At 35.5% G+C, this 26,575-nt stretch overlaps 1 protein-coding gene across 1 annotated transcript; it reads left to right on the top strand.

Moving 5' to 3' along the window:
• Positions 1–37: 37 nt before the first annotated feature.
• LOC148944010 (synaptic plasticity regulator PANTS) lies at positions 38–26,368 on the top strand. Its single transcript, XM_089101332.1, has 3 exons — positions 38–172; positions 4,645–4,821; positions 26,103–26,368. Exons 1-3 carry the CDS (start codon positions 38–40, stop codon positions 26,334–26,336), a joined length of 546 nt encoding a protein of 181 aa, XP_088957458.1. The 3' UTR covers positions 26,337–26,368.
• The last annotated feature ends 207 nt before the right edge of the window (positions 26,369–26,575 follow it).

Raw genomic sequence — 26,575 nt, 5'->3', positions numbered from 1 at the left:
ATGATATGTCACTAGAGGCTGGCCCGTGTTGTCGCGGATGGATTGGTTTGTTTATTCTCTGCTGCCAACGGATGTTGAGAGTTCTTCTAAGACATGTCGTTTTCGAAAGCAAGTATTCTTGTCTCTTGTTCCTGGTTCAAGTGCCAGGTTTCGGCTGCGGAAAACAGGACTGGTATAACAATGCTATTGACGAGTAGATTTAGCCATATAGAGAAGCCATAGGACCACACACATTTCCGTAATCTATTGAAGACCCCGTTGGGTTGGCCAAATCTTGTGAGCACTTCTTTTGTGGTCGATTTGGTGCTTTCTATTATGCTTCCCAAGTATTTGAAATGGACGACTTGCTCTATGTGTTGGTCTCCACAGATGATGCTCAGGGGTGAGCATCATTTAAGTAATACTAGTAGTAATAAATGTAGCATTGATAGTAATATTAGTAGTAACATGGACATATTCCCTTTTGGTCAGGTGATCTTCCCTTTTTAGCATTTTCTGAAACTTTCATTTTAATAGTCAAATCAAATCTTGAGATCCACTCTTTTGACAATGTACATGCACTTAGCGTCTTTTGATTTAGTTCAAATTTCCCCTCAATATTGTAAATGGAGTAGTTTGAAAGTTGTAGTGGTAGCAGTAGGCCTACTAGTGGTGTTATTTGTATTAGGAGAGGTAACATGTAAATATTGCCTCTTTGAATATCCCTTTTATCATTTCCTGATAAGTCATTCCTGAGTTACACCCTTTTGACAATCTGTATAAACATAAAGTGTTTTTATTTAGTTCATTATTCTCTGAAAGGCTCACTTGAATGCCCTTCGTCTTTTTGGAAAGTAAAGTTCATATATGCACACCTTTCTCAATAACATATACTGTGTATAAACAATGCACGAATTGCTTTACTTCAGCCCTTGCCCTGAGGAATGTGGGAAGGTTCAAAGACATAGTTACTGGATCTTTCAACAATGCTGAACAAAATAGCTATTTGAAAATTTTGATCGGATGTGTTCTTGGGAATGATAGGCTTGGGAGGGGCTGATTGTCCTCCATTCTCTTTTGACTCTTAAAAAGGGCAATAAACTTCCGATTTCCAATTAAATGAGCCCAACCCGATCCGAAGTTTATACGACCACAGGTTCCATAAAAATCTTATATGCCCGGGCATAACTTACAACCCTTGCCATTGCTCTCCGGTGGGTTGTCTCCACCTGGAAGACATTACTATATGCTCTTTAGAATATTGTCAACAAAATGGCCATCTCACAATTTCGATCGAATGTGTTTTGAGAAAAGAGGATGTAAGAGAGGGGGAGTTGTTCTCTCTGTTAGTTGTTCTCTATCACTTTTGACTCTTAAAATTGAACTAGAACTATACATTTCCAATCAAATTAGCCTCCTCTAAAGTTCACAGGACAACCCCTTCCATTTAAAATTTTATATTCCACTGGGACATAACTTACAACCCTTGCCCCTAGACTTTGGGGGTATTGTAAACCCCAAAAGGCCTTGTTATTTGATCTTTGGACTTTTTTCTGAACAAATGGCTATCTCAAAATTTCTATTGGATGCATTCGGGGAAAATACAACGTGGGGGGTGGTAGCTGCCCTCCAATCACTTTGACTCTTAAAAAGCACACTAGAACTTCTGATTTCCAATCAAATGAGCCACCTCCGAAGTTTATGCGACTACTTTTTCCATAAACTTTATATAACCCCAGGGCATAATTTACAACCCTTGCCCTGAGGGCTGGGGGGATGTCATCCTCAAAGACACAAATTTGGGATCTTTCAACTACGTTGAACAAAAAGGCTATCTAAAAATTTTGTTTGGATGTGTTTGGGGAAATTATGGGAGTGGGGGGATATTTGCCCTCTAATCACTTTGACTGTGTAAAAGAGCACTAGAAATTTAAATTTCCAATCGAATGAGCCCCTTTTGAAGTTTCTATGACAACTCCTTCTATACGAAGTGCCCTGGTCTAAAAAAGAGGTAAATAGGTAAAACATTATGCCGTCATTGCTCTTTACTTAGGCAGCGCTATTGCATTGCCAATGATCTTTGGACTATTTTTGAGCAAATGGCAATCTCAAATTTTCTGTCAGATGCATTTCGGGAAAATACGATATGTATGTGTATGGGGGACTCTTGAAAAGGGCACTAGAGCTTCTGATTACCAATCCAATGAGCCGCCTCTGAAGTGTGTGCAACCATCTTTTCCATAAAAACCTTATATGTCCCCGGGGCATACCTCACAACCCTTGCCCCGAGGGCTGTGTGTGTAGGGAGGCGGGGTGGGGTTGTTATCCTCAACGACATATCTTCTGGACCTTTCAGGTACACTGAACAAATGGCTATCTCAAAATTTATATTAGACGGTTTTCAGGAAAATATGACGTGTTTCTTTTTTTGGGGGGGGGGGGGTTACCTGCCCCCCGATCACTTTGACTCTTGAAAAGGGTAGTAGAGCTTCAGATTATCAATCCAATGATCCTCCTTTGAAGTTTGTACGACTATCTTTTTTATAAAAGACCTTATATGCCCCCTGGGCATAACTTGCAACCCTTGTCCTGAGGGCTGTGGGGTGTCTCCATCCTCAAGGACATATTTTCCGGACCTTTCAACTATGCTAAGCAAAATGGCATCTTAAAATTTTGATTGGATATGTTTAGGGTAATGATGGGTGTGGAGAAGGAAGGGGGCTGGTTGCCCTCCAGTCACTTCCGATTATGAAAAAAGGCACTAGACCTTTCAATTTCCAATCGAATGAGCCCTTTTTTGAAGTTTCTACGATAATTTCTTCTATACGAAGTGCCCTGTTCTAAAAAAAAAAAAATAATAATAATAAACAAATAATACATTGTGTCCACATCGCTCTTTATTTAGACAGCGCTATTGCGCTGCCTATGATTATTTTTGAAGGGCTTAGTCCAAAGAAACATGAAAAAAATTATGAGAGAGCATGTAATCAGTTGTGAATGTAAACCTCTCCTATATTTAGGTTATGAAGATGATTCTAGTATCCTAGATAAAAATGCTAGTAAAATGAATTAATTTTCGGATGTTCTGATAGTCCAAGGTGCAAGAGTCAGTTTGAAAATTAATGTCAAGAAGACCTATTTGCTTATACTAAGAATTAATGAAGGCAAATAGGTGATTTTGAGTTACAAGAAGATCGATTGAATGAATAGCTTTACTTGCTTGGGTAGTATTATTAGTAAAGATGGTGGATGTAGTGGAGATATAAAAAGTAGAATAGCTAAGGCCTAAGATGTTTTTTTGCTGTTGTAAAAAGTTTGGAAGAATCGGAAGATAAGCCTTCGAACCAAGACTAGAAAATTTGAATGCGACAGTAATGATACTGGTCAAGTATTGTTCCAGAACATGAGCGCTATGCAGAGAAAGATTTATTAAATGATTTTCAGTTGAATTGTCCAGAGGTAGTATTTATGTACCTGTTTGACTAACTCTATGTCAAACAACAGGCTGCACAAAAAATGTGGTTCTAACCCACTTTATAGAGCTATAATGAAATAAAGATTGAGATGACTAGGACACATATTAAAGATGAAGAAGGATAGATCAAAGATTGTTCTTATTCGCCATCCATACATATTCAGACAAAAAGCTTGTTGTCCCTGACTGGAGAGGGAATAAGTCATAAGGGATGATTTAAAGTAAGAAGAACCGTAAAGACTGAAACTTTGAACAGATTGGGGGAAGAGGAGCGTGCGCAGCTGTCTTGGCCTCAGGGAGCTTGGTGCTGTAGTGAGTTTTTGGTAGTTATAGCAGTGGTATATTGTTGACTTGAAGTAGATTTTTGGCGGGTAGTTTTGTTTCTTTTGCTTTGTAAAGAAAGCCCTGTTTCCTCAGTACGCCAACAGAGTTACGGTAATCTTTATTCAGTTTTGCTGTAATATCTTTTTTGAGGGGGCTTTGTTCTGGTGTAGTCTGATCTCACTTTGGATTGGTTTTATATAAATGAACTTCTTATTGGAATCAAGACATCAATGTGCAATCAGAATTTGAATCGGAAAACCTCTGGCAGCGTCGTATATCTACTATTTACTTAGTATTTCCAATAGTTTTTGTGCGAGACAGCCTTTTAAAGCCAATTTTCTTGCTATTGAGATTTGTGAGAAGCACTTTTCTTTTTGTATTTAATATGGGGCTTATCCTAAATGTCCCTTAGATCTATGCTATTGCGTATTTAGATCTTTGCTCAGACTGGATCTGAGTATATAGATCTTTGCTCAGACTGCAGTGGAGGAGGAGCGTGCACAGTTGTGGCAGCATCACTTGGTCTTGTGTTGCGATGAGTTGAAAGTTGTATCAGTAGTTGTAGTTTCCCTTTTGGATGTTGATAACAAAAAAAAAATCATTGTTTTCAGGATGGCGTATCTTAAGCCAAAATTTTAATAATGTCTGGAAAAATATACTAATCTCCTGGCAAAGAACTGTTCTTTAATCGCTATCCCTTCGTCTATCACAAATCAAACGAAATGCTGGAGGTGCCTTATATCTATTTTATTAAATTCTATTCTAGTTTTTCCATTTCTAATAAATTCTATATTAAATTAGGTTAAATTACATATTTGTACATCAATCAAGTTTATTTTAAATCCTCTTCATCTTCTAAATTCTAGTTCCAGATTCCCATTCGAAGGCCACATGAATACAAAGATGAATATAATGAATGTAGATCCATTCGAGGACGTTTTCATCAGTACTTTATCCTTGGAGAGACAATAGACTGTTCCAAATGGAAGGACGATTATGCAAATAGTGAACGCTGGGAGACTTTAAAAGATCCCGAAGCCTTGGTAAGATTTTCGGCATATTAGTGCATGTTGGCAACTTGGTGTACATTTGTCTTTATGCTTTTGTGGCCTAGTTTCTTTACTATCAGTAAAGTATGATGGCTGACAGACATATAAAGAGAAACTATAGCGTATTGTCTTTTGTAAACATAAAGTAAAAACTGTGTTGCCCTCACCAAGCAAGAACTTCAAAGTCGCCTTACACCGCCATTAGTGCATGTTGGGTACTTGGTGAATATTTGTCTTTATGCTTTTGTGACCTAGTTTCTTTACTATCAGTAAAGTATGATGGCTGACAGACATATAAAAAGAAACTATAGCGTATTGTATTTTTTAGAAATAAGTCGAAAAATGTATTGCCCTTACCAAGCAATAAGTTCTAAGACAATCGACACCGCCATTTCTGTATGTTGCGCATTTATTTTACATCTATATCTCTTATATTTTGTCCTAGTTTCCTTAAACACCGTAAAGTTTTGTTCTTGACTGGCATATCCAGAAACCCTCTTGCGTATTGTATTTTGTAAACATAAGGTAAAAACTCTGTTGCCATCCCTAAGCAAGAGCTTCAAGGTCGCCTTACATGGCCACTAGTGCTTGTTGGGGACTAGCTGAATATTTGTCTTTATGCTTTTGTGCCTTATTTTCTTTATTATCAGTAAAGTATGATGTCTGACTGACATATAAAGAGAAACTATAGCGCATTGACTTTTTTAAACATAAAGCAAAAAACTCTGTTGCCATTACCAAGCAAGAACTTCAAAGTCACCTCACATCGCTATTAACACATGTTGGCTACTAGGTGAATTTATGTCTTCATGCTTATTGTGTCCATTTTTGTTACTCTATGGAAAATTTGGTGTCTGACTGATATCTAAGAGAAACTATATCGCATTGTTTTTTGTAAACATAATGCGGAAACTCTATTGCCGTCACCAAGAAAGAACTTCAAAGTCACCTTTCATTGCAACTACCTTTTGTTGGGTACTTGCTCAACATTTGTCTCTATGCTTTCGTGCCCTAGTTTCTTTACTATCAGTAATGTATGTTGTCTGACAGACATCTAAGAGAAACTGTGTCTCATTGTTTTTTGTAATCATAAGGCAAAAACTGTGTTGCCCTCACCAAACGAGAAATTCAAAGACACTTTACACAGCCTTTTCTGTATGTTGCGCATTAGTTTTACATTTGTCTCTATTCTTTTGTGACCTTATTTCCTTACTATTAGTCAATTATTTTGGCTGACATAAATATTAATAGAAAATATGGCGTATTGTAATACTTAAACAACTGGCGAAAACTGTATTGCCCTCACCAAACAATAACTTCTAAGTTGCCTTACACCGCCATTAGTGCAGTTTGCGAATTAAGAATACAATTGTTAATATTATTTTTTTGCTTAAGTTACTTACTATTAGTAAATCATTATGTCTGACAGAAGTATACATAGAAACTATGTCGTATTGTAATATGTAAGAGGATGGCAAAAACTCTGTTGCCCTCACCAAGAAATAAGTTCTTAGATACTCTACACAGACATTTCTGTTCGTGGGGCATTAGTTATAGAGCTTTAATTATTATGGTTTTACATAGTTCTTCTACTATAAGTAAAGTATGATTGCTGAAAGATGTATAAAGAGAAACTATATCGTCATGGATTTTATATAAGTAAGACCAAAACTTTATTGCCCTCAAAAAGCAAGAACTTCAAAGTCACTTTACATTACCACTAGTGCACATTGGGGACTTGCCGGAGGTTTGTCTTTATGCTTTTGTGACCTAGTTTCGTTACTATTTGCAATGTTTGTTGGCTTACTGACAAATAAGAGAAACTATAGTTTATTGTCATATTTATACGATTTGGGGAATTTGTGTTGCCCTCAACAATACAGAACAACTAACACGACGAAAATCATCATTAGTGTTCATTGGGTACTTGGTGAATGTTTGTCTCTATGCTTTTGTGACCTAATTTCTTTACTATTAGTAAAGTATGATGGCTGACAGACATATTAAGAGAAACTATAGCGTATTATCTTTTTTAAACATAAGGCAAAAACTGTGTTGCCCTCACCAACGATAACTTCAAAGCAGCCTTACATTGTCACTACTGGTCGTTGGGAAATTTGTGTAATATTTGTTACTAATATTTTTTTACTTTAGTTGCTTATTTTCAGTAAAGCGTGTTTGCTGTCAGACGTCTTCTTACAAAATCTGTCGGAATGTAATACTTATACAAATGGCAAAAACTGTATTGCCCTCAACAAGAAAGAACTTCTAAGCCGGCTTACATCACCATTAGTGCATGTTGGGTACTAGGTAAACATTTGTCTTTATGCTTTTAGGGCCTAGTTTCTTTACTATAAGTAAAGTATGTTGGCTGACAGACATATAAAGAGAAACTATAACGTATTGCCTTTTTTAATCATAAGGCATAAACTGTGTTGCCCTCACCAAACGATAAATTCTAAGTCGCCCTACATCGCCATTAGTGTTTGTTGGGTAGTTGGTGTACATTTGTCTTTATGCTTTTGTTACCTAGTTTCTTTACTATCAGTAAAGTATGTTTGCTGACAGACGTATAAAGAGAAACTATAGCGTATTGCCCTTTGTAAACATAAGGTAAAAACTGTATTGCCCTCACCAAGCAAGAACTTCAAAGTCGCCTTACACCGCCATTAGTGCATGTTGGGGACTTGCTGGATATTTGTCTTTATGCTTTTGTGCCTTGGTTCTTTACTATCAGTAAAGTATGTTGGCTGACAGACATATAAAGAGAAACTATGGCGTATTGTAATATTTAGAAATAAGGAAAAAATTGTATTGCCCTCACCAAGCAAGAAGTTCTAGGTTGCCCTACATGACCACTGGTGCTCATTGGGGACTTGCTGGATATTTGTCTCTAAGCTTTTGTGCCTTTAGTTCTTTACTATTAGTAATGTATTTTGGCTGACAGATAAATAAAGACAAACTATAGCGTATTATCTTTTTTATACATAATACAGAAATTGTGTTGCCCTCACCAAGCAATAACTTCAAAGTAACCTTACACCGCCATTAGTGCATGTTGGGGACTTGGTGTAAATTTGTCTCTATTATTTTGTGAACTCGTTTGTTTATTATTCTTAAATTATTATGGCTGACAGACATATAATGAGAAACTATATCGTATTGTCTTTTTTATACATATGGCAAAAACTGTATTGCCCTCACCAAGCAAGAACTTCTAAGTAACCTTACACCGCCACTAGTGCATGTTGGGTACTAGGTGTACATTTGTCTTTATTGTTATGTGGCCTAGTTTCTTTACTATCAGTAAAGTATTTTGGCTGACAGGAATATTCAGAGGAACTATATCGTATTGCCTTTTTCAATTATAATATGGAAACTCTGTTGCCCTCACAAATCAATAACTTCAAAGTTACATTACATCGCCATTACTGTTTGTTGGGTACTTGGCAGACATTTGTATTGATTATTTTTTTGCCTAGTTTTTTTACTATCAGTAAAATTTGATGCCCGACAGACATATAAAGAGAAACTATAGCGTATTATACTATGTAATAAAAAAGCGAAAACTGTGTTGCCGACAACACGCTATTAGGTTTAAGAAAGCTTTACTTATAATTACCGTTTGTTACGTATGAGGTCAACATTTATCATTATTCTTTTGTGACTTTGTATGCTTAATCTCTGTCTTTTATGATGGTAGACTTGCGTTTACAGAGAAACTATAGCGTATAGTATTATGTAGTAATAAGGCATAAACTGTATTGACCTTACCAAGCACGAGGTTCAAAGTCGCCCCACACCACTATTAGCGCTTGTTGGGTACTTGGTGAACATTTGTCTTTATGCTTTTGTGCCCTTGGTTCTTTACTATCAATAAATCGTCTTGGCTGACTAACATATATAGAGAAACTATGTCGTATTGTATTATTTAGAAATAAAACGTAATCTGTATTGCCCTTCCAAAGCAATAGGTTCAAAGTCAGTTTACATTGCCACTACCGTATATTGGCGACTTGCCGAATTATTGTACCTATGTTTTTTTTGCTCATTTTCGGTACTAGCAGTAAAGTTTTTTGTCTGTCAAAACTCTAAAAAGTAATTATTATCTATTGCCTTTTCTTAGCATAAGTCTATAACTCTGTTGCGATTTCAACGATGGAACTTCAATCACGCGTCAGATCGCCATTTGCAAAATTTGGGTCCTATGTGAATTTATGTATCCACGCTGATGTTGTCCATTTTCTTTACCCTACTACAAAATTAAAGTAAGACTAACATATACAAATTACCTATAACCAAGTTCCTGTTGTCAGCACAAAGCAAAACCTGTGTTTCGCTCACCACGCAAGAACTTCAAAGTAGCCTTACACTGCCATTAGTGCATGTTGGGTACTTGGTGAATATTTGTCTTTATGCTTTTGTGACCTAGTTTCTTTACTATCAGTAAAGTATGAGGGCTAACAGACGTATAAAGAGAAACTAGAGACTATTTTCTTTTTTAAACATAAGGCAAAAACTGTGTTGCCCTTCCAAAGCAAGAACTTCAAACGCCTTACACCGCACGTAGTGCATGTTGGGTACTTGGTGAACACTTGTCTTTATGCTTTTTTGGCCTAGTTTCTTTACTATCAGTAAAGTATGTTGGCTGACTGACATAAAAGAGAAACTATAGCGTATTGACTTTTGTAAGCATAAAGCAAAAACTGTGTTTACCACACCACGCAAGAACTTAAATGTAGCCTTACAAACCCATTTGTGCGTGTTGGGGACTTGGTGAATATTTGTCCTTATGCTTTTGCGGCCTAATTTCTTTACTATCAGTAAAGTATGATTGGCTGACAGACATATAAAGAGAAACTACAAGGCATTGCTTATTTGAATGACAAAACAAAAACTGTGTTATCCTTATCAATCACTAGATTCAAAGTCGTCTTACGTCGCAACTACTGTTTGGTTGGTCCATAGCGAATATTTTTTCTAAACTTGTTGTGTTTAATTTCGTTACTATCAGTAATTTAGGTAGTATTAATGATGTATAAGAGAAACGAGCTCGCAGTGACATTTGTAAAAATAATAAGGAAACTCTAGTTCACTAACAACTCAATAACTTCATAGTAGCCGTTCATTACCATTACTTCTAGGTAGGTACTTGATGTCCATTTGTCTTTATTCTTTTTTTACATATTATATCTACTCTTAGTCTAGTATGAGAGTTTACTGAAGTATTAAGAGAAACTCTGGCGTATTGACTTTTTTAAACAAATGACGAAAACTGTATTGACATTACAACTAAATAGGTACAAAGTAGCGTTACATTACTATAACCGCTAGTTTGGGGCTTACTGGCTACTTGTTCCTTGCTGTTGGTGTCTAATTTCTTTACTATCAACAATGTATATAGTCTGACTGATATATAAGAGAAACTATAGTTCAGTTTTTTTTGTAATCATATGGCGGAAATTCTATTGCTCTTACCAAGCAATAACTTCAAACACCTTGAACAGCATTTACATTTTGTTGGGTGCATGGTGTTTACTTGTTTTATGCTTGTTGGGTTTACGTTTGTTAATATCTGTAAAGTATGTTGTCTGACTTACATATAAGAGAAACTATAGTTTATTGTTTTTTGTAAACATTAGGCGGAAACTGTATTGCCTTCACCAATCAAGAACTTCAAAGACGCCTGACACCGTCATTACCGTATGTTGGGGGCTTGCTCAAGATTTGTCTTTATGCTTTTGTGGCCTAAGTTCTTTACTATCAGTAAAGTATGTTGGCTGACAGACATATAAAGAGGAACTATAACGTATTGCCTTTTGTAAACATAAGACAAAAACTGTGTTGCCCTCACCAAGCAAGAACTTCAAAGTCGCCTTACACCGCCATTAGTGCATGTTGGGTACTTGCTGAATATTTGTCTTTATTCTTTTGTGGCCTTTGTTCTTTACTATCTGTAAATTATGTTGGCTGACAGACATATAAAGAGAAACTATGGCGTATTATAATATTTAGTAATAAAACAAAAACTGTATTGCCATTACAAAGCAATAGGTTCTATGTAGGTCCACTTTACTATTACCGTATAATGGGTACTAGGTGAAATTTTGTACTCTTTCTGATTTTGCTCATGTTCTGTAGTCTCAGTAAAGAATGTTGTATTACAAAAAGAGATTAAGTAATTATTTCCTATTTCCATTTGGTCTCACAAATCAAAAACTCTGTTGCCCACATCACTCAATAGGTTAAAAGTCGGGTTACGTTGCAATTACTATATTTTGTTTACTTGGCGTAATCATGTCTTTATGCTTATTGTGTCTATGTTCTTTAATATCAGTCAAGTTTATTGTAAGACAAACATATAATGAGTAACTTTATACTATTTCTTAAAGTCAGCACAAAGCAAAACTGTGTTGCCCTCACCACGCAAGAACTTAAATGTAGCCTTACAAACTCATTTGTGCGTGTAGGGTCCTTGGTGAATCTTTGTCCTTATGATTTTGTGACCTAATTTCTTTACTATCTGTACATTAGGATGGCTCACAGAGTTATAAGAGAAACTATATCGCATTGTCTTTTGTAATCAAAAGGCAAAAACTCTGTTGCCCTTCCTAAGCAGTAACTTCAAACGCCTTACACCGCAATTACTGTTTGTTGGGTACTTAGTGATTATTTGTTTTATATTTTTTGGGTCTAATTTCTGTACTATCAGTAAAGTATGTTGGCTGACTGACATATAAAGAGAAACTACATCGTATTATCTTTTTTATACATAAGACAAAAACTGTGTTGCCCTCATCAAGCAATAACTTCAAAGTCGCCTTGCACCGCAATTAGTGATTGTTGGGTACTTGGTGAATATTTGTCTTTATGCTTTTTTGACCTAATTTCTTTACTATCAGTAAAGTAGGATGGCTGACAGACATATAAAGAGAAACTATAGCGTATTGTCTTTTGTAAACATAAGGCAAGCACTCTGCTGCCACATTGCAAGTATTTGAAGAGAACATCTGAAGCCATAAATATGTTAATAACTGGCTGGATAAATATACTTAATGCTCCTGTGCCATAGAACTGTTCTTTAATCAGCTATCCCTTCGTCTATCACAAATCAAACGAAATCCTGGAGTTGCCTTATATCTATTTTATTAATAAGGCAAAAACTGTGTTGCCCTCACCAAGCAATTAATTCAATGTAGCGTTACACTGCCATGTGTATGTGTTGGGTACTTGGCGATTTTTTGTACTCTTGTTTATTTTGTCTATTGTTTTTACTATCAGTAAAATTTGTTGGCTGACAAACATATAAAGAGAAATTACAACCCATTGCCTTTACTAAGCATAAAGCAAAAACTGTGTTGCCCTTACCACGCAAGAACTTAAAAGTAGCCTTACATCGCCACTACTGCACGTTGGGTACTTGGTTAAAATTTGTCTCTATGATTTTGTGTTTTACTTTTTTTACTATCAGCAATGTATGTTGTCTGACAGACATATAAGAGAAACTATATCTTATTTTCTTTTGTAATCATAAGGCGGAAACTCTGTTTCCCTCACCAAGCAATAACTTAAAAGTCGCCTTACACTGCCATTTGTGTTTTTTGGGTACTTTGCGAAATTTTGTCTTCATGCTTATTCTGCCCATTTTCTGTACGATCAGTATAGTTTGGTATCTGACAAACATATAATAAGGAATTATAACCTATTGCCTTGAGTAATCACAAGGAAAAACTATGTTGCCCTCACCACGCAAGAACTTCAAAGTAGCCTTATACTATCGTTTGTGCGTGTTGGGTACTTGGTGAATATTTGTCTTTATGCTTTTGTGACCTATTTTCTTTACTATCAGTAAAGTATGATAGCTGACAGACATATAAAGAGAAACTATAGCGTATTGTCTTTTTTAAACATAAAGCAAAAACTCTATTGCCATTACCAAGCAAGAGCTTCAAAGTAACCTCACATCACTACTTGCACAAGTTGGGTTCTAGGTGAATTTATGTCTCCAAGCTTATGCTGCTCATTTTCTTTACTATTAGTAAAGTTTATTGGCTGACTAATATATAAAGAGGAACTATATCTTATTATAATTTTTAGTAATAAGAAAAAAACTGTATTGCCCTTACAAAGAAGTAGGATCAAAGTCGGCTCACATTACCATTACTTTTTATTTGGGGCTTGCTGAAAACTTGTCTCTTTGCTTGTGGTGTTAAATTTTTTTACTATCAATAAAGTAGGTTGTCTGACTGATATATAAGAGAAACTATATTTTAGTGTCTTGTGTAAATATTATGTGGAAAATCTGTTGATTTTACCAATCAATAAATTCAAACGCGTTAAACCACAATTACTTTTTGTTTGCCGCTTGGTGAAAATTTGTTCTATGATTTTTTGGTTTACTTCCTGTACTATCTGCAAAGTATGTTGTCTGACAGACATATAAAGAGAAACTATAAAGTATTGCCTTTTGTAAACAAAAGACAAAAATTGTGTTGCCCTCACCAAGCAAGAACTTCAAAGTCGCCTTACACCGCCATTACTGCTTATTGGGGACTTGCTGGAGATTTGTCTTTATTCTTTTGTGCCCTAGTTTCTTTACTATCAATAAATTATCCTGGCTGACTGACATATAAAGAGAAACTATGTCGTATTATAATATTTAGAAATAAGTCAAAAACTGTGTGTTGCCGTCACCAAGCAAGAAGTTCTAAGTCACCTTACATTACAACTAGTGCATATTGGGGACTTGCTGGAGATTTGTCTCTATGATTTCTTTCCTTTGTTTCTGTACTATCAGTCAATTATGATGTCTGACTTACTTATAAAGAGTAACTATGTCGAATTGTATTTTGTAGACATAAAAAATAAACTTTATTGCCATTACAAAGCAAGAGGTTCAAAGTCGCCTCACACCGCCATTAGTGCAGGTTGCGTACTTTGCTTACATTTGTCATTATTCTTTGTGGCCTTGTTTCTCTACTTTCTGTAAATTATCCTGTCTGACTAACATATAAGAGAAACTATGTTTCATTGTCTTATTTATATATTAGGCGAAAAATCTGTTACCCTCGCCAATCAATAACTTCACAATCACGTTAAACCACCATTACTGTTTGTTGGGGGCTTGGCGTTAATTTTTCTGTATTTTGTTTGGTCCTAATTTCTTTACTATCAGTCATGTATTATAGCTTTAAGATTTATATTACAAACTACGCAGTTACTATTTGTCGGACAAGACAAAACTTTGCTATAGACATCAAGCAAGAGATTAACATTTTTCTTAAGCAGCAAGAACCACCTAGTGGTGCCTTACTGGATATTTGTCTTTATACTTTCGGGGCCTATTTTCTTTCCTATCAGTAAAGTATGTTGGCTGACAGACGTATAAAGAGAAACTATATAGTATTGTCTTTTGTAATCATAAGGCAAAAATTGTGTTGCCCTCACCAAGCAAGAACTTCAAAGTCGCCTTACACCGCAATTACTGCATGTTGGGTACTTGGTGAATATTTGTCTTTATGCTTTTGGGGCCTAATTTCTTTACTATCAGTAATTTTTGTTGGTTGACAGACATATAAAGAGAAACTGTGTCTCTGTGTCTTTTGTAAACATATGGTGAAAACTCTTTTGCCCTTCTCAATCCGGAGATTTACACACCGTTAATCACACTTTCTGTTGATTGTGTCCGTGGTCTATATCTGTCTTTATGGTTTCTTGACCTATTTTCTTTACTATTAGTCATGTATGATATTTCGCAGACGTTTAAGAGAAACTGTCGCGCATTGTCTTTGAAAGCATAAGGCAAAACTTTGCTTCCCTGACAACGCAAGAACTTAAATGTAGCCGTACACTCCCACTTGTGCTCTATGGGGACTTGATGGATGTTTGTCCCTATTTTTTTGCGGCTGAATTTCTTTACTATAAATCTAATCTTTTGGATGACGGATATATAAAGATGAACTACAACCCATTGCGTATTGTAAGCTCAAGACAAAAACTTTGCTGCCCTCGCCAAGCAAGAGGTTCAAAGTCGCCTTACACCGCCATTAGTGCATGTTGGGTACTTGGTGTACATTTGTCTTTATGCTTTTGTGGCCTAGTTTCCTTACTATCAGTAAAGTATGTTTTCTGACAGACGTATAAAGAGAAACTATTGCGTATTGTCTTTTGTATAATTTTTGTAATATATTATATCGTATAAGTCAAAACCTGTGTTGCCCTCACAAAAACGAGCTTCAAAGTCGCCTTACAAACAGCCATTAGTGCATGTTGGGTACTTGGTGAACATTTGTCTTTATGTTTTTGTGGCCTAATTTCTTTACTATCAGTAAAGTATGTTGGCTGACAGACATATAAGAGGAACTATAGCGTATTGTCTTTTTTAAACATAAGGCAAAAACTGTGTTGCCCTTACCAAGCAGGAGCTTCAAAGTCATCGCTACTAGCGAATGTTGGGTGCTTGGTGAACTTTTGTCTTTATGCTTTTGTGACCCAGTTTCCTTACTATCAGTAAAGTATGATTGGCTGACTGGCATATACAGAGTATCTCTAGTGTATTGTATTTTTTATAATTTTGGTATGATTTTTGATCACAAAAGGAAAAACATGTGTTGCCCTCACCAAGCGCGAAATTAACAGTTGCCGTTAACCGCATGTTCTGTCGGTTAGTTTTTTGGTCTACATTTGTCCTTATTCTTTCTTTGACTAGTTTCTTTACTCAAATACATTCTTATCTGATAGTTTCACTAATCTATTTCATGTTTGATTCTTGACATGCGTTTAAAGAGAAACTGTATATTTTTGACTTTTGTATTCAAATGTTAATATCACTTTTTAAATTCCCAATCAGTAACTATACACAACGTAAACAACCATGACTGCTTGGTTGGTACTTAGTGATTATTTTTCTTTATTTTTCTGGGTCTGAATTTCTGTACTATCAATAAAGTATGATAGCCGACAGATATAGATAAAATATAACGTATTGCCTTTTGTAAGCATAAGGCAAAAACCCTATTGCCGTCGCCATGCAAGAACTTCAAATTCATCTTACAGCACCGCTAATGGATGTAGGGTCCTTGGTGAATATTTGTCTTTATGATATTGTCGCCTATTTTCTTTACTATCAGTAAAGTATGTTGTCTGACAGATATATAAGAGAAACTATATTTTAGTTTCTTTTGTAAACATTATTTTAAAACTGTATTGCCCTCACCAATCAAGAACTTCAAATTAACCTTGCATCGTAATTACTGCTTGGTTGCTGCTGGTTCAACATTTGTCTTTTTGATGTTGTGGTTTAAATTTTTTACTATCTGTAAAGTGTGTTGTCTGACAGATATATAAAGAGAAACTATAGCGTATTGTCTTTTGTAAACATAAGGCTAAAACTGTGTTGCCCTCATCAAGCAAGAACTTCAATGTTGCCTTACACCGCCATTACTGCTTGTTGGGTACTTGGTGAAAACTTTTTTTTTGCTTTTTTTGTTTAAATATAGTGTGTTGTCTGACTGACGTATAAAGAGAAACTATAGTTTATTGTATTTTGTAATCATTATTCGAAATCTGTGTTTCCCTAATAAATAATGAACTTAAATGTTGTCTTGCACCTCCATTAGTGGTTGTCGGGTACTTGGTGAATACTTGTTGTTTGCTGTTGTGTTCTAAATAAAGTGTTTTGTCTGACTTATGTAAAAGTGGAACCAAAACGCATTTTCTTTTTTAATCATAATTTGAAAACTGTGTTGCTTTCACCAAGCATGACCTTTACAGACGCCTTGAACTTCCATTAGTGGTTGTTGGGTACTTGGTGAATAATTGTCTTTATGCTTTTTTGGCCTTATTACTTTACTATCATTAAAGTATGATGTCTGACAGATTTATAAAGGTAAAATAAAACGTATTGTTGTTTTTGAACATATCTCTAAAACTGTGTTGCCCACACCAAGCAAGAACTTCAATGTTATCTTACACCGCCATTAGTATATGTTGGGTACTTGGTGAATATTTGTCTTTACGCATTTTTGGCCTAATTTCTTTACTATCAGTAAAGTATGATGACTGACAGAAGTATAAATAGAAACTAAAGAGTATTGTCTTTTGTAATCACAATGAGAAAACTGTGTTGCCCTCACCAAGCAACAACTTCAAAGTCACATTACACCGCCATTAGTAAATGTTGGGTACTTGGTGAATATTTGTCTTTATGCTTTTGTGACCTAGTTTCTTTACTATCAGTAAAGTATGATGACTGACAGACATATAAAGAGAAACTATAGCGTAGTGTCTTTTGTAAACATAAGGCAAAAATTCTGTTGCCCTTCCCAAGCAGTAACTTTAAACACCTTTCACCACCACTTCTTCTTGTTGGTTACTTGGCGATAACTTTTCTTTTTTTTTTTGTGTCGCTTGTCAGGTACTATCTGTAAAGTTTTATAACCTACAGATATAGAGGACATACATTCCATTTCATATTGGAAGGTCATGACAAAAACTGTATTGCCGTCGTCATGCAAGAACTTCAAAGTAATCTTGCACCGCCGCTAATGGATGTTGGGTACTTGGTAAATATTTGTCTTTATGCTATTGCGGCCATATTTCTCTACTAACATTAAAGTATGAAGGCTGACAGCCTCATATAGAGAAACTAAAGAGCATTGTTTTTTGTGATCACATGGCTAAAACTCTGTTGCCCTTACCAAGCAATAGCTTCAAAGTCACCTTACATCACAATTACTGAATGTTGGGTACTAGATGACTATTTGTTTTATGCTTTTTTGGCCAAATTTCTTTACTATCATTAAAGTATGTTACCTGAAAGACGTATATAAAGAAACTCAAGCGCATCGTCTTTTGTGAACACATCGCAAAAACTCTGTTGCCTTTACCAAGCAGAAACTTCAAAGTCACCTTACATCACTACTACTTTATGTTGGGTACTAGATGAATATTTGTTTTACGCTTTTTTGGCCTAATTGCTCTAATATGATTATAGTATGTAGCCTGACAGAAGTATATAGGGAAAATATAGCGTTTTTTCTTTTGTAAACACATGCAAAAAACTCTGTTGCCCTTACCAAGCAAAAACTTCAAAGTCACCTTACACCACTATTACTGCATGTTGGGTACTTGGTGAATATTTGTCTTTATGGTTTTTTGGCCTAAGTTCTTTACTATCAGTAAAGTATGTTGGCTGACAGACATATAAAGAGAAACTATAACGTATTGCCTTTTGTAAGCATAAGGCAAAAACTGTGTTGCCCTCACCAATCAAGAACTTCAAAGTACCCTTAAATTGCCGTTACTGCATGTTTGGTACTTGGTCTACATCTGTCATTATGCTTTTGTGACCTAGTTTCTTTACTATCTGTAAAGTATGTTAGCTCACAGACGTTTAAAGAGAAACTGTACCGTATTGTCTATTTGTAAACATAAGGTGAAAACTGTGTTGCCCTCACCAAGCAAGAACTTCAAAGTCGCGTTACACCGCCATTAGTACATGTTGGGTACTTGGTGAATACTTGTCTTTATGCTTTTTCGGCCCAATTTCATTACTATCAGTATAGTATGATATTTCAGAGCCTTATAAATAGAATCTATAAAGCAGTGACTTTTGTTATCACAAGTTGAAAACTTTGTTTCTCTCACCAAGCAAGAACTTCAATGTCGCGTTGCACTACCATTAGTACAGGTTGGGAAATTGATGAATACTTGTCTTTATGCTTTTGTGGCCTAATTTCTTTACTATCATTAAAGTATGATGACTGACAGACGTATAAATAGAAACTACAACGTATTATCTTTTGTAAACATATGGTGAAAACTGTGTTGCCCTCACCAAGCAAGAACTTCAAAGTCACGTTGCATCGCCATTATTGCTTGTCGGGTGCTGGGTGAATATTTGTCTGTACGCTGATATGGCCTATTTTCTTTACTATCAGTAAAGTATGATAGCTGACATACATATAAAGAGAAACTATAATGTATTGCCTTTTGTAAGATCAAGGCAAAAACTGTGTTGCCCTCACCAAGCAATAACTTCAAAGTCGCCTTACACCGCCATTAGTGCATGTTGGGTACTTGGTGAATATTTGTCTTTATGCTTTTTTGGTCCAATTGTATTACTATCAGTACATTATGTTGACTCACAGTCTTATAAATAGAAACTATAACGCATTTTATTTTGTTAACATAAGTTTAAAACTTTGTTGCCTTTACCAAGCAAGAACTTCAATGTCAAGTTGAACTACCATTAGTACATGTTGGGTAATTGGTGAATACTTGTCTGTATGCTTTTTTGGACTAATTACTTTACTATAAGTAAATTATGATGACTGACAGACTTATAAAGAGAAACTATAGCGTATTGTCTTTTTTAAACATAAGGCGAAAACTGTATTGCCCTCACCAAGCGATAAGTTCAAAATAGCCTTACACCACAATTACTGCATGTTGGGTATTAGCTGTACATTTGTCTTTATTCTTTTGTGACCTAGTTTCTTTACTATCAGTAATGTATGATGGCTGACAGACGTATAAAGAGAAGCTATAGCGTATTGTCTTTTGTAAACATAAGGCAAAAACTGTGCTGCCTTCATCAAGCATGAACTTCAAAGCCGCGTTGAAGCGCCATTAGTAGATCTCGGGTACTTGGTGAATATTTGTCTTTATGCTTTTGTGGCCTAATTTCTTTACTATCAGTAAAGTATGATGACTGACAGACGTATAAAGAGAAACTATAGCGTATTGTCTTTTGTAAACATAAGTTGAAAACTGTGTTGCCCTCACCAAGCAAGAACTTAAAAGTTGCCTTACATCGCCATTAGTGCATAATGGGTACTTGGTGAATATTTGTCTTTATGCTTTTGTGGCCTAATTTCTTTACTATCAGTAAAGTATGATGACTGACAGACGTATAAAGAGAAACTAAAGCGCATTGTTTTTTGTAAACACATCGCAAAAACTCTTTTGCCCTTACCAAGCAAGAACTTCAAAGTCACCTTACATCACAACTACTGCATGTTGGGTACTTGATGAATATTTGTCTTTATTATTATTTGGCACAATTGAAGTACTATAAGTAAATTGTGTTGGTTCACATACTTTTAAATATAAACCATAACATATTGTATTTTGTTATCACAAGTTGAAAACTTTGTTGCATTCTCCAAGCAAGAACTTCAATGTCGCGTTGAACTGACACTAGTACATGTCGGGTACTTGATGAATGCTTTTCTTTATGCTTTTGCGGCCTATTTTCATTACTATAAGTATTTTATGGAGACGCACAGAAGTATCTATGGAAACTAGATCTTATTTTCTTTTGCAATCTTACGTCAAAACTGTGCTGCATTTATCAAGCAAGAACTTTAGAGCCGCGTTAAACCACCATTAGTCCATGTTGGCTACTTGGTGAATAATTGTCTTTATGCTTTCTTGGACAAATTTCTTTACTATCATTTAAGTATGTTGCCTGACAGACGCATATAGGGAAAATATATCGCATCGTTTTTTGTAATCACATCGCAAAAACTCTGTTGCACTTACCAAGCAAGAGCTTCAAAGTCACCTTACACCACCATTACTGCATGTTGGGTACTAAATGATTATTTGTCTTTATTCTTTTGCGGCCTAATTTCTTTAATATCAGTAATGTATGAAAACTGACAGACATATATATAGAAACTATAGCGTATTGTCTTTTGTAAACATAAGCCAAAAACTGTGTTGTCCTCACCAAGCAAGAACTTCAAAGTCGCGTTACACCGCCATTAGTGCATGTTGGGTACTTGGTGAATATTTGTCTTTATGCTTTTGTGGCCTAATTTCTTTACTATCAGTAAAGTATGATGACTGAGAGACGTGAATATATTTGGTGAATATTTATACATATAAAGAGAAACTATAACGTATTGAATTTTGTAAGCATAAGGCAAAAACTGTGTTGCCCTCACCAAGCAAGAACTTCAAAGTCATCTTACATCGCCATTAATGGATGTTGGGTACTTGATGAATATTTGTCTTTATGCTTATGCGGCCTATTTTCTCTACTATCATTAAAGTATGATGGCTGACAGACGTATATAGAGAAACTAAAGCGTATGGTCTTTTGTAATCATAAGTCAAAAACTGTGTTGCCCTCACCAAGCAATAACTTCAAAGACGCGTTACACCGCCATTACTGCATGTTGGGCACTTGGTGTACATTTATATTTATGATTTTTTGAACTAGTTGTCTTACTATCAGTACATTATGTTAGCTCACTGGCATAAAAGAGAAACTAAACAGCATTGACTTTTGTTAACATAAGTCGAAAGTTGTGTTGCCTTCATCAAGCAAGAACTTCAAAGTCACCTTGCACCGCCATTAGTGCTTGTTGGGTAATTGGTGAATATTTGTCTTTATGCTTTTTTGGCCTAATTTCTTTACTATCAGTAAAGTATGATGACTGACAGACGTATAAAGAGAAACTATAGCGTTTTGTCTTTTGTAAACATAAGGCAAAAACTGTGTTGCCCTCACCAAGCAAGAACTTCAAAGTCACCTTACATTGCTATTACTGCATGTTGGGTACTTGGTGAATTTTTGTCTTTATGCTTTTGTTGCCTAGTATCTTTACTCTAAGTAAAACTTGATGGATGACAGATATAGAGGAATTACATCCCATTGACTTTTGTAAGAATAAGACAAAACTGTGTTGCCCTCACCAAGCAAGAACTTCAAAGTCTCCTTACACCGCCATTAGTACATGTTGGGTACTTGGTGAATATTTGTCTTTATGCTTTTGTGGCCTAAATAAAGTATGTTGGCTGACAGACGTATAAATATAAACCAAAGCGCATTGTATTTTGTTATTATAAGTTGAAAACTGTTTTGCCCTCATCAAGCATGAACTTAAAAGTCGTCTTGCATTGCAATTTCTGCTTTTTAGTGTCTGGGAGTCCATTGTCTTTATGAAGTCTTGACATTGTTTAACGTATAACATTTATGGTGGTAGGAGGTATTACATATAAAGAGACACTATGGCGCTTTATCTTTTTTAAACACATAGCGAAAACTCGATTGCCCATACCAAGAAATTAGTTCAATGTCGCCTTACATTACCACTACTGCAAGTTGTGCACGTGGCGTACTTTTGTCTCCTTTCTGATGTTATCTAGTTTCTTTACTATCAGTATTGTTTGATGGCCTTCAATCGTAAATGCCTTACAATCCAGATCCTTTTGGAAGCTCATAACAAAACTGAGCTGCCCACGTAACTAAATAGCGAATATTAAGTCTTACGTTACAATTAGTGCATTTTTTGTACAAGGCGTCCATCTGTCCTTATGCTTTCTTGACATTGTATCTTCAATAACTTTAATTTTGGTTGGTTGAAAGACGTATACAGAGACAATATAGAGTATTGTCTTTTGTAAATATAAGTTGAAAACTGTGTTGCTCTCACCAAGCAAGAACTTCAAAGTCGCGTTGCACCGCCATTAGTACATGTTGGGTACTTGGTGAATATTTGTCTTTATGCTTTTGTGGCCTAATTTCTGTACTATCAGTAAAGTATGTTGGCTGACAGACATATAAGGAGGAACTATAACGTATTGCCTTTTGTAAGCATAAGGCTGAAACTGTTTTGCCTTCGCCAAGCATGAACTTCAACTTCGCCTTACACCACAATGACTGCAGTGTGTGTATTTTATGTACACGTGTCTGTTTGCATTCTCCACATAGTTTCTTTACTATCAGTCTTTTATTTAGGTTCCATGGCAAATAAAGAGAAACACTTGCGCATCGTCAAATTTAATCATAAGTTGAAAACAGTGTTGAACTCATCAAGAAAGAACTTCAAAGTCGCCTTGAACCGCCATTAGTGCATGTAGGGTACTTGGTGAATATTTGTCTTTATGCTTTTGTGGCCAAATATCATTACTATCAGTAAATTATGATGACTCACAGATGTTTAAATATAAACTATAACGCATTGTCTTTTGTAAACACAATTTGAAAACTTTGTTGCCCTCACCAAGCAAGACCTTCAAAGTTGCCTGTAATCGCAACTAGTGCTTGTTGGGGACTAGGTGTACACTTGTCTTTATGCTATCTTTAACTAGTTTCTTTACTATCAATAATTTGTGTTAGTTGACTGATGCAACATGGAATCCATAGAGCATTGTCTTTTGTGAAAATAAGTAGAAAACTGTGTTTCCTTCACCAAGCAAGAACTTCAAGGTCGCCTTACATCGCCATTAGTAAATGTTGGGTGCTTGGTCAATATTTGTCTATATACTTTTTGGACCTAGTTTCGCTACTATTTTTCAATTCGGTTGGTTTACTTACATATAAGAGAAACTATGGCTTATTGTCTATTTGAGACCAAAGGCGGATACTGTATTGACCTTGACCATCGATAACTTCAATGAAGCTTTACATAGCTATTAGTGTAAATTGCGTATTTGGCGAATATTTGTATTGATTCTTTTGTGACCTAGTTTCTTTAGAATCCGTATAGTATTTTTTAATACTGATATAAAAGATGAATTACTACCCTGTTTCTATTGGAAGGTCTAGGTAATAACTCTGTTGCCCTTACCACTCCATAACTACACTGTCGCCTTACATTGCCACGTCTGCTTGTCTGGTACTTGGCGTATACTAGTCTCCTTGCTTTTGTGATTTAGTTTCTTTACTATCAGTAATGAATGATGTCTGTCTGATGTATAAGAGAAACTATAGTTCTTTAACATATTTATTCAAATTGCGGAAACTGTAGTGACCTTGCCGATCAAGAACTTTGAAGTCGCCTTACACCCAAGTTTCATACAAATGGGTTTTCTTTGGAGTCACAGACACTTGCTACTACTACTAACAACTCATTATAGCAACAAGTTGCCTGAGGTCAACACAGCTATGCACGCTCCTCCTCCTTCCCAATTACACTTACCAAATATATAAGAAGGATCCATTGAAACAGCAATGAACAGCTTAATACTTTGTTGTATAAAGATGGCAATACTGCATAAAAAACAGTGCAAACGTACAGGGTGACTATTTTATCGTGATAGTACTTTAAATATGTGTAAAAAGAAATTGAATATTGGACTTATATATATGTATATATATATAAATATATATAATATATATATATATATATATATATATATATATATATATATATATATATATATATATATATATATATATATATATATATATATATATATATATATATATATATATATATATATATATATATATATTTCCTATGCAAATGTTCATTGATTCAGATACAAACTCTAGGTGGCCTGACACACATCTTACAAGGATGCAAGAAAAACTTTCAATTTATGTGGCAATATATGTAAGTCTTGACTTATTTAATCCTTTGAAATAAAGAACATTTGGCTCAAAATTTTTATGGTAACTTCCAGAGCCAAAAGTCACAAGCATTGGAAATAAAGGATGTTTCTTTTACTTCTTTTATAATAAATGTCCCCCAAACTCCACTTCGATTTATTTTTGTTTGAGTTTGCCATTCAACCAGAGGCGGATCCAGGATTTTTTTAGGGGGGAGGCGCAAAATAGATTGATCCGATAAACTTGCGTTAGGAGCAAGTGCAATTTACTTAATTGACGCAAGTTTGCGTTAATCAAGTAAATTACACTACTTTAGACTACGTTAGGGGGCGCGCGCCCCCTCGCCCCTCCTCTGGAGCCGCCACTGAATTCAACAGAGTTAATAAGTGAAGGTCATCAGGAGATGGGTTATGTAAAACTATTGGGAGACGCTATCAAAGATTCATTCTTTTATTGAATGTTGTAAGGATTCATGGAGGCGATGATGCTTTTTCACATTAGTATTTCAACATCATGGTTGTAGCATCAGATGCGCCTAGTAAAGAACACACTCTAGCCTATAGTAATCGAAATTTAAAAGTGTGTTTAAAAAACTGTTAAGGAAGATTCGAAGTTTGAAGCTGATCAGAAATTATAAGTGTTATTTTCGTTAATCTTAGTAGTTGAAGTTTATTGCAGAAACACATCTATGGGAATTCCTTGAAATTCCTTGAAATTACCTGAAATTGTTCGTAAATGTTGTCGAATCAAAAAGAAAATGGCATCATAGGAATCACCATAAGTGAAAACATGGATAAGGGAATTAAAGTATCCTATCTTGAACAACAAGAAAAATCAATTTTTTGAATGGGTAGTTACGAACCACGTAAACAACGAACCACGGACCACAGTAACCAAAAAAGACGCCTCTTACTAAAACTGGTTAGCGTCAAAAATTGCCATTTGAACAAAATTATTGGAATTTCAAATAATTGTCTGTAACCCCACGGAAATGGTTTCAGATCCGACATGAAAACTACGCCATTGGATTACCATAGCTGAACACCCTATATTGCTTACCTATACTGGAGAATATTAACTATATTAACCGTAGCTTATTTATATTGGGGAATTAGTTGATTGGGAAATGTTAACTATATTAACGATAGCTTACCTATATTGGGGAATTAGTCGATTGGTAGAAGTCTAGTCTATATTTTGCAAATAACCCGAGGAATGATTTTCCCATGTTTTTGAGGATTGTGGAAAACTAGCACTTTACTGAAAATCCAAAACAATACGGTATTTTTTATGGAATGGGAAGCATGAAATGTTATTCTTTTACAGAAAATGGATTTGTAAATAGGCTATGTTTACAGCGGAGTACATGTGATTAATGCTGTTATTTTGTTAGTTGTCCATAGTTGTTAATGGACGCATGAGTACACGCGGTTAATGCTGTTATTTTGTTAGTTGTCCATAGTTGTTAATGGACACATGAGTACACGTGGTTAATGCTGTTATTCGCTTAGTTGTCCATAGTTGTTAATGGACTCATGCTTACACGTGATTAATGCTGTTATTCGCTTAGTTGTCCATAGTGTTAAGCCAATAAGTCGGATAAGAGATGTACTATTTGGCCATCCCAGAGGGATACGAGAACAACTGGAACTGGGGGAATGTGCTTTCGTGGAGGGAACATATCTTTTAAATACCTCATATGACCTAAGAGATCACAAACTTTTTTTTGGTAAGCTCTAGCAGTTTTCAACTGTTTGGCTTTCTTCAGTGCGACGCAAGTACAGCAATGTGGGTCGGCATGGGAGAATTTGCCTCAAAAACAACAAGTAGGTAGCATAATTTCTGAACGGACCCTTTATTTGGACAGTGTAGGAATTATTTTCTTTCCTTTAAATTAACAATTCAATAAATTAAGGTCTTCTTTCAGGAGAAGGTCATGCAAAATGAACGCGAAAGGATACGACAACGGCTAAATCCACACTATAACAACCCAGTGTGGAAACCAAGGAAAGATACGCCAGATGACTGGAATGCGCCACTGCCACACTATCTTACTCGGAACCATGAGGGATCATTGTTGAAGCAGTATTCTGCTGAGTTAAAGGGGGAACAACCGCCCATTCCTATGTTACCCCCAACATCTTTGTGTTCTATTATGTAGAGTTAAATAAAGTGTGTAGTTCCATATTAATACTTGATATCCATGTGATTCAATCCTAGCTCTTCTTATCAAATAAGTATGCCAAGTGCTGCTCATAATAAAGGTTGGCTATCGATGATTCATCGCCGAATAAGATTATTTTACTTCCCTTGGATGATTCTAAAGGTGATTTGCAAATGTTATATGTTTTTTTACTTTAAACATAGAAAGGAGTTTTTTGCTAAAAATGGTGGTTTTAA

The sequence above is a fragment of the Artemia sp. Qi Xiang Cuo genome, chromosome 15, assembly GCF_049724085.1.
Source record: "Artemia sp. Qi Xiang Cuo chromosome 15, ASM4972408v1, whole genome shotgun sequence".
In the NCBI taxonomy this organism is placed as follows: Eukaryota; Metazoa; Arthropoda; class Branchiopoda; order Anostraca; family Artemiidae; genus Artemia; species Artemia sp. Qi Xiang Cuo.
This window is presented reverse-complemented; position numbering and strand designations above follow the sequence as displayed.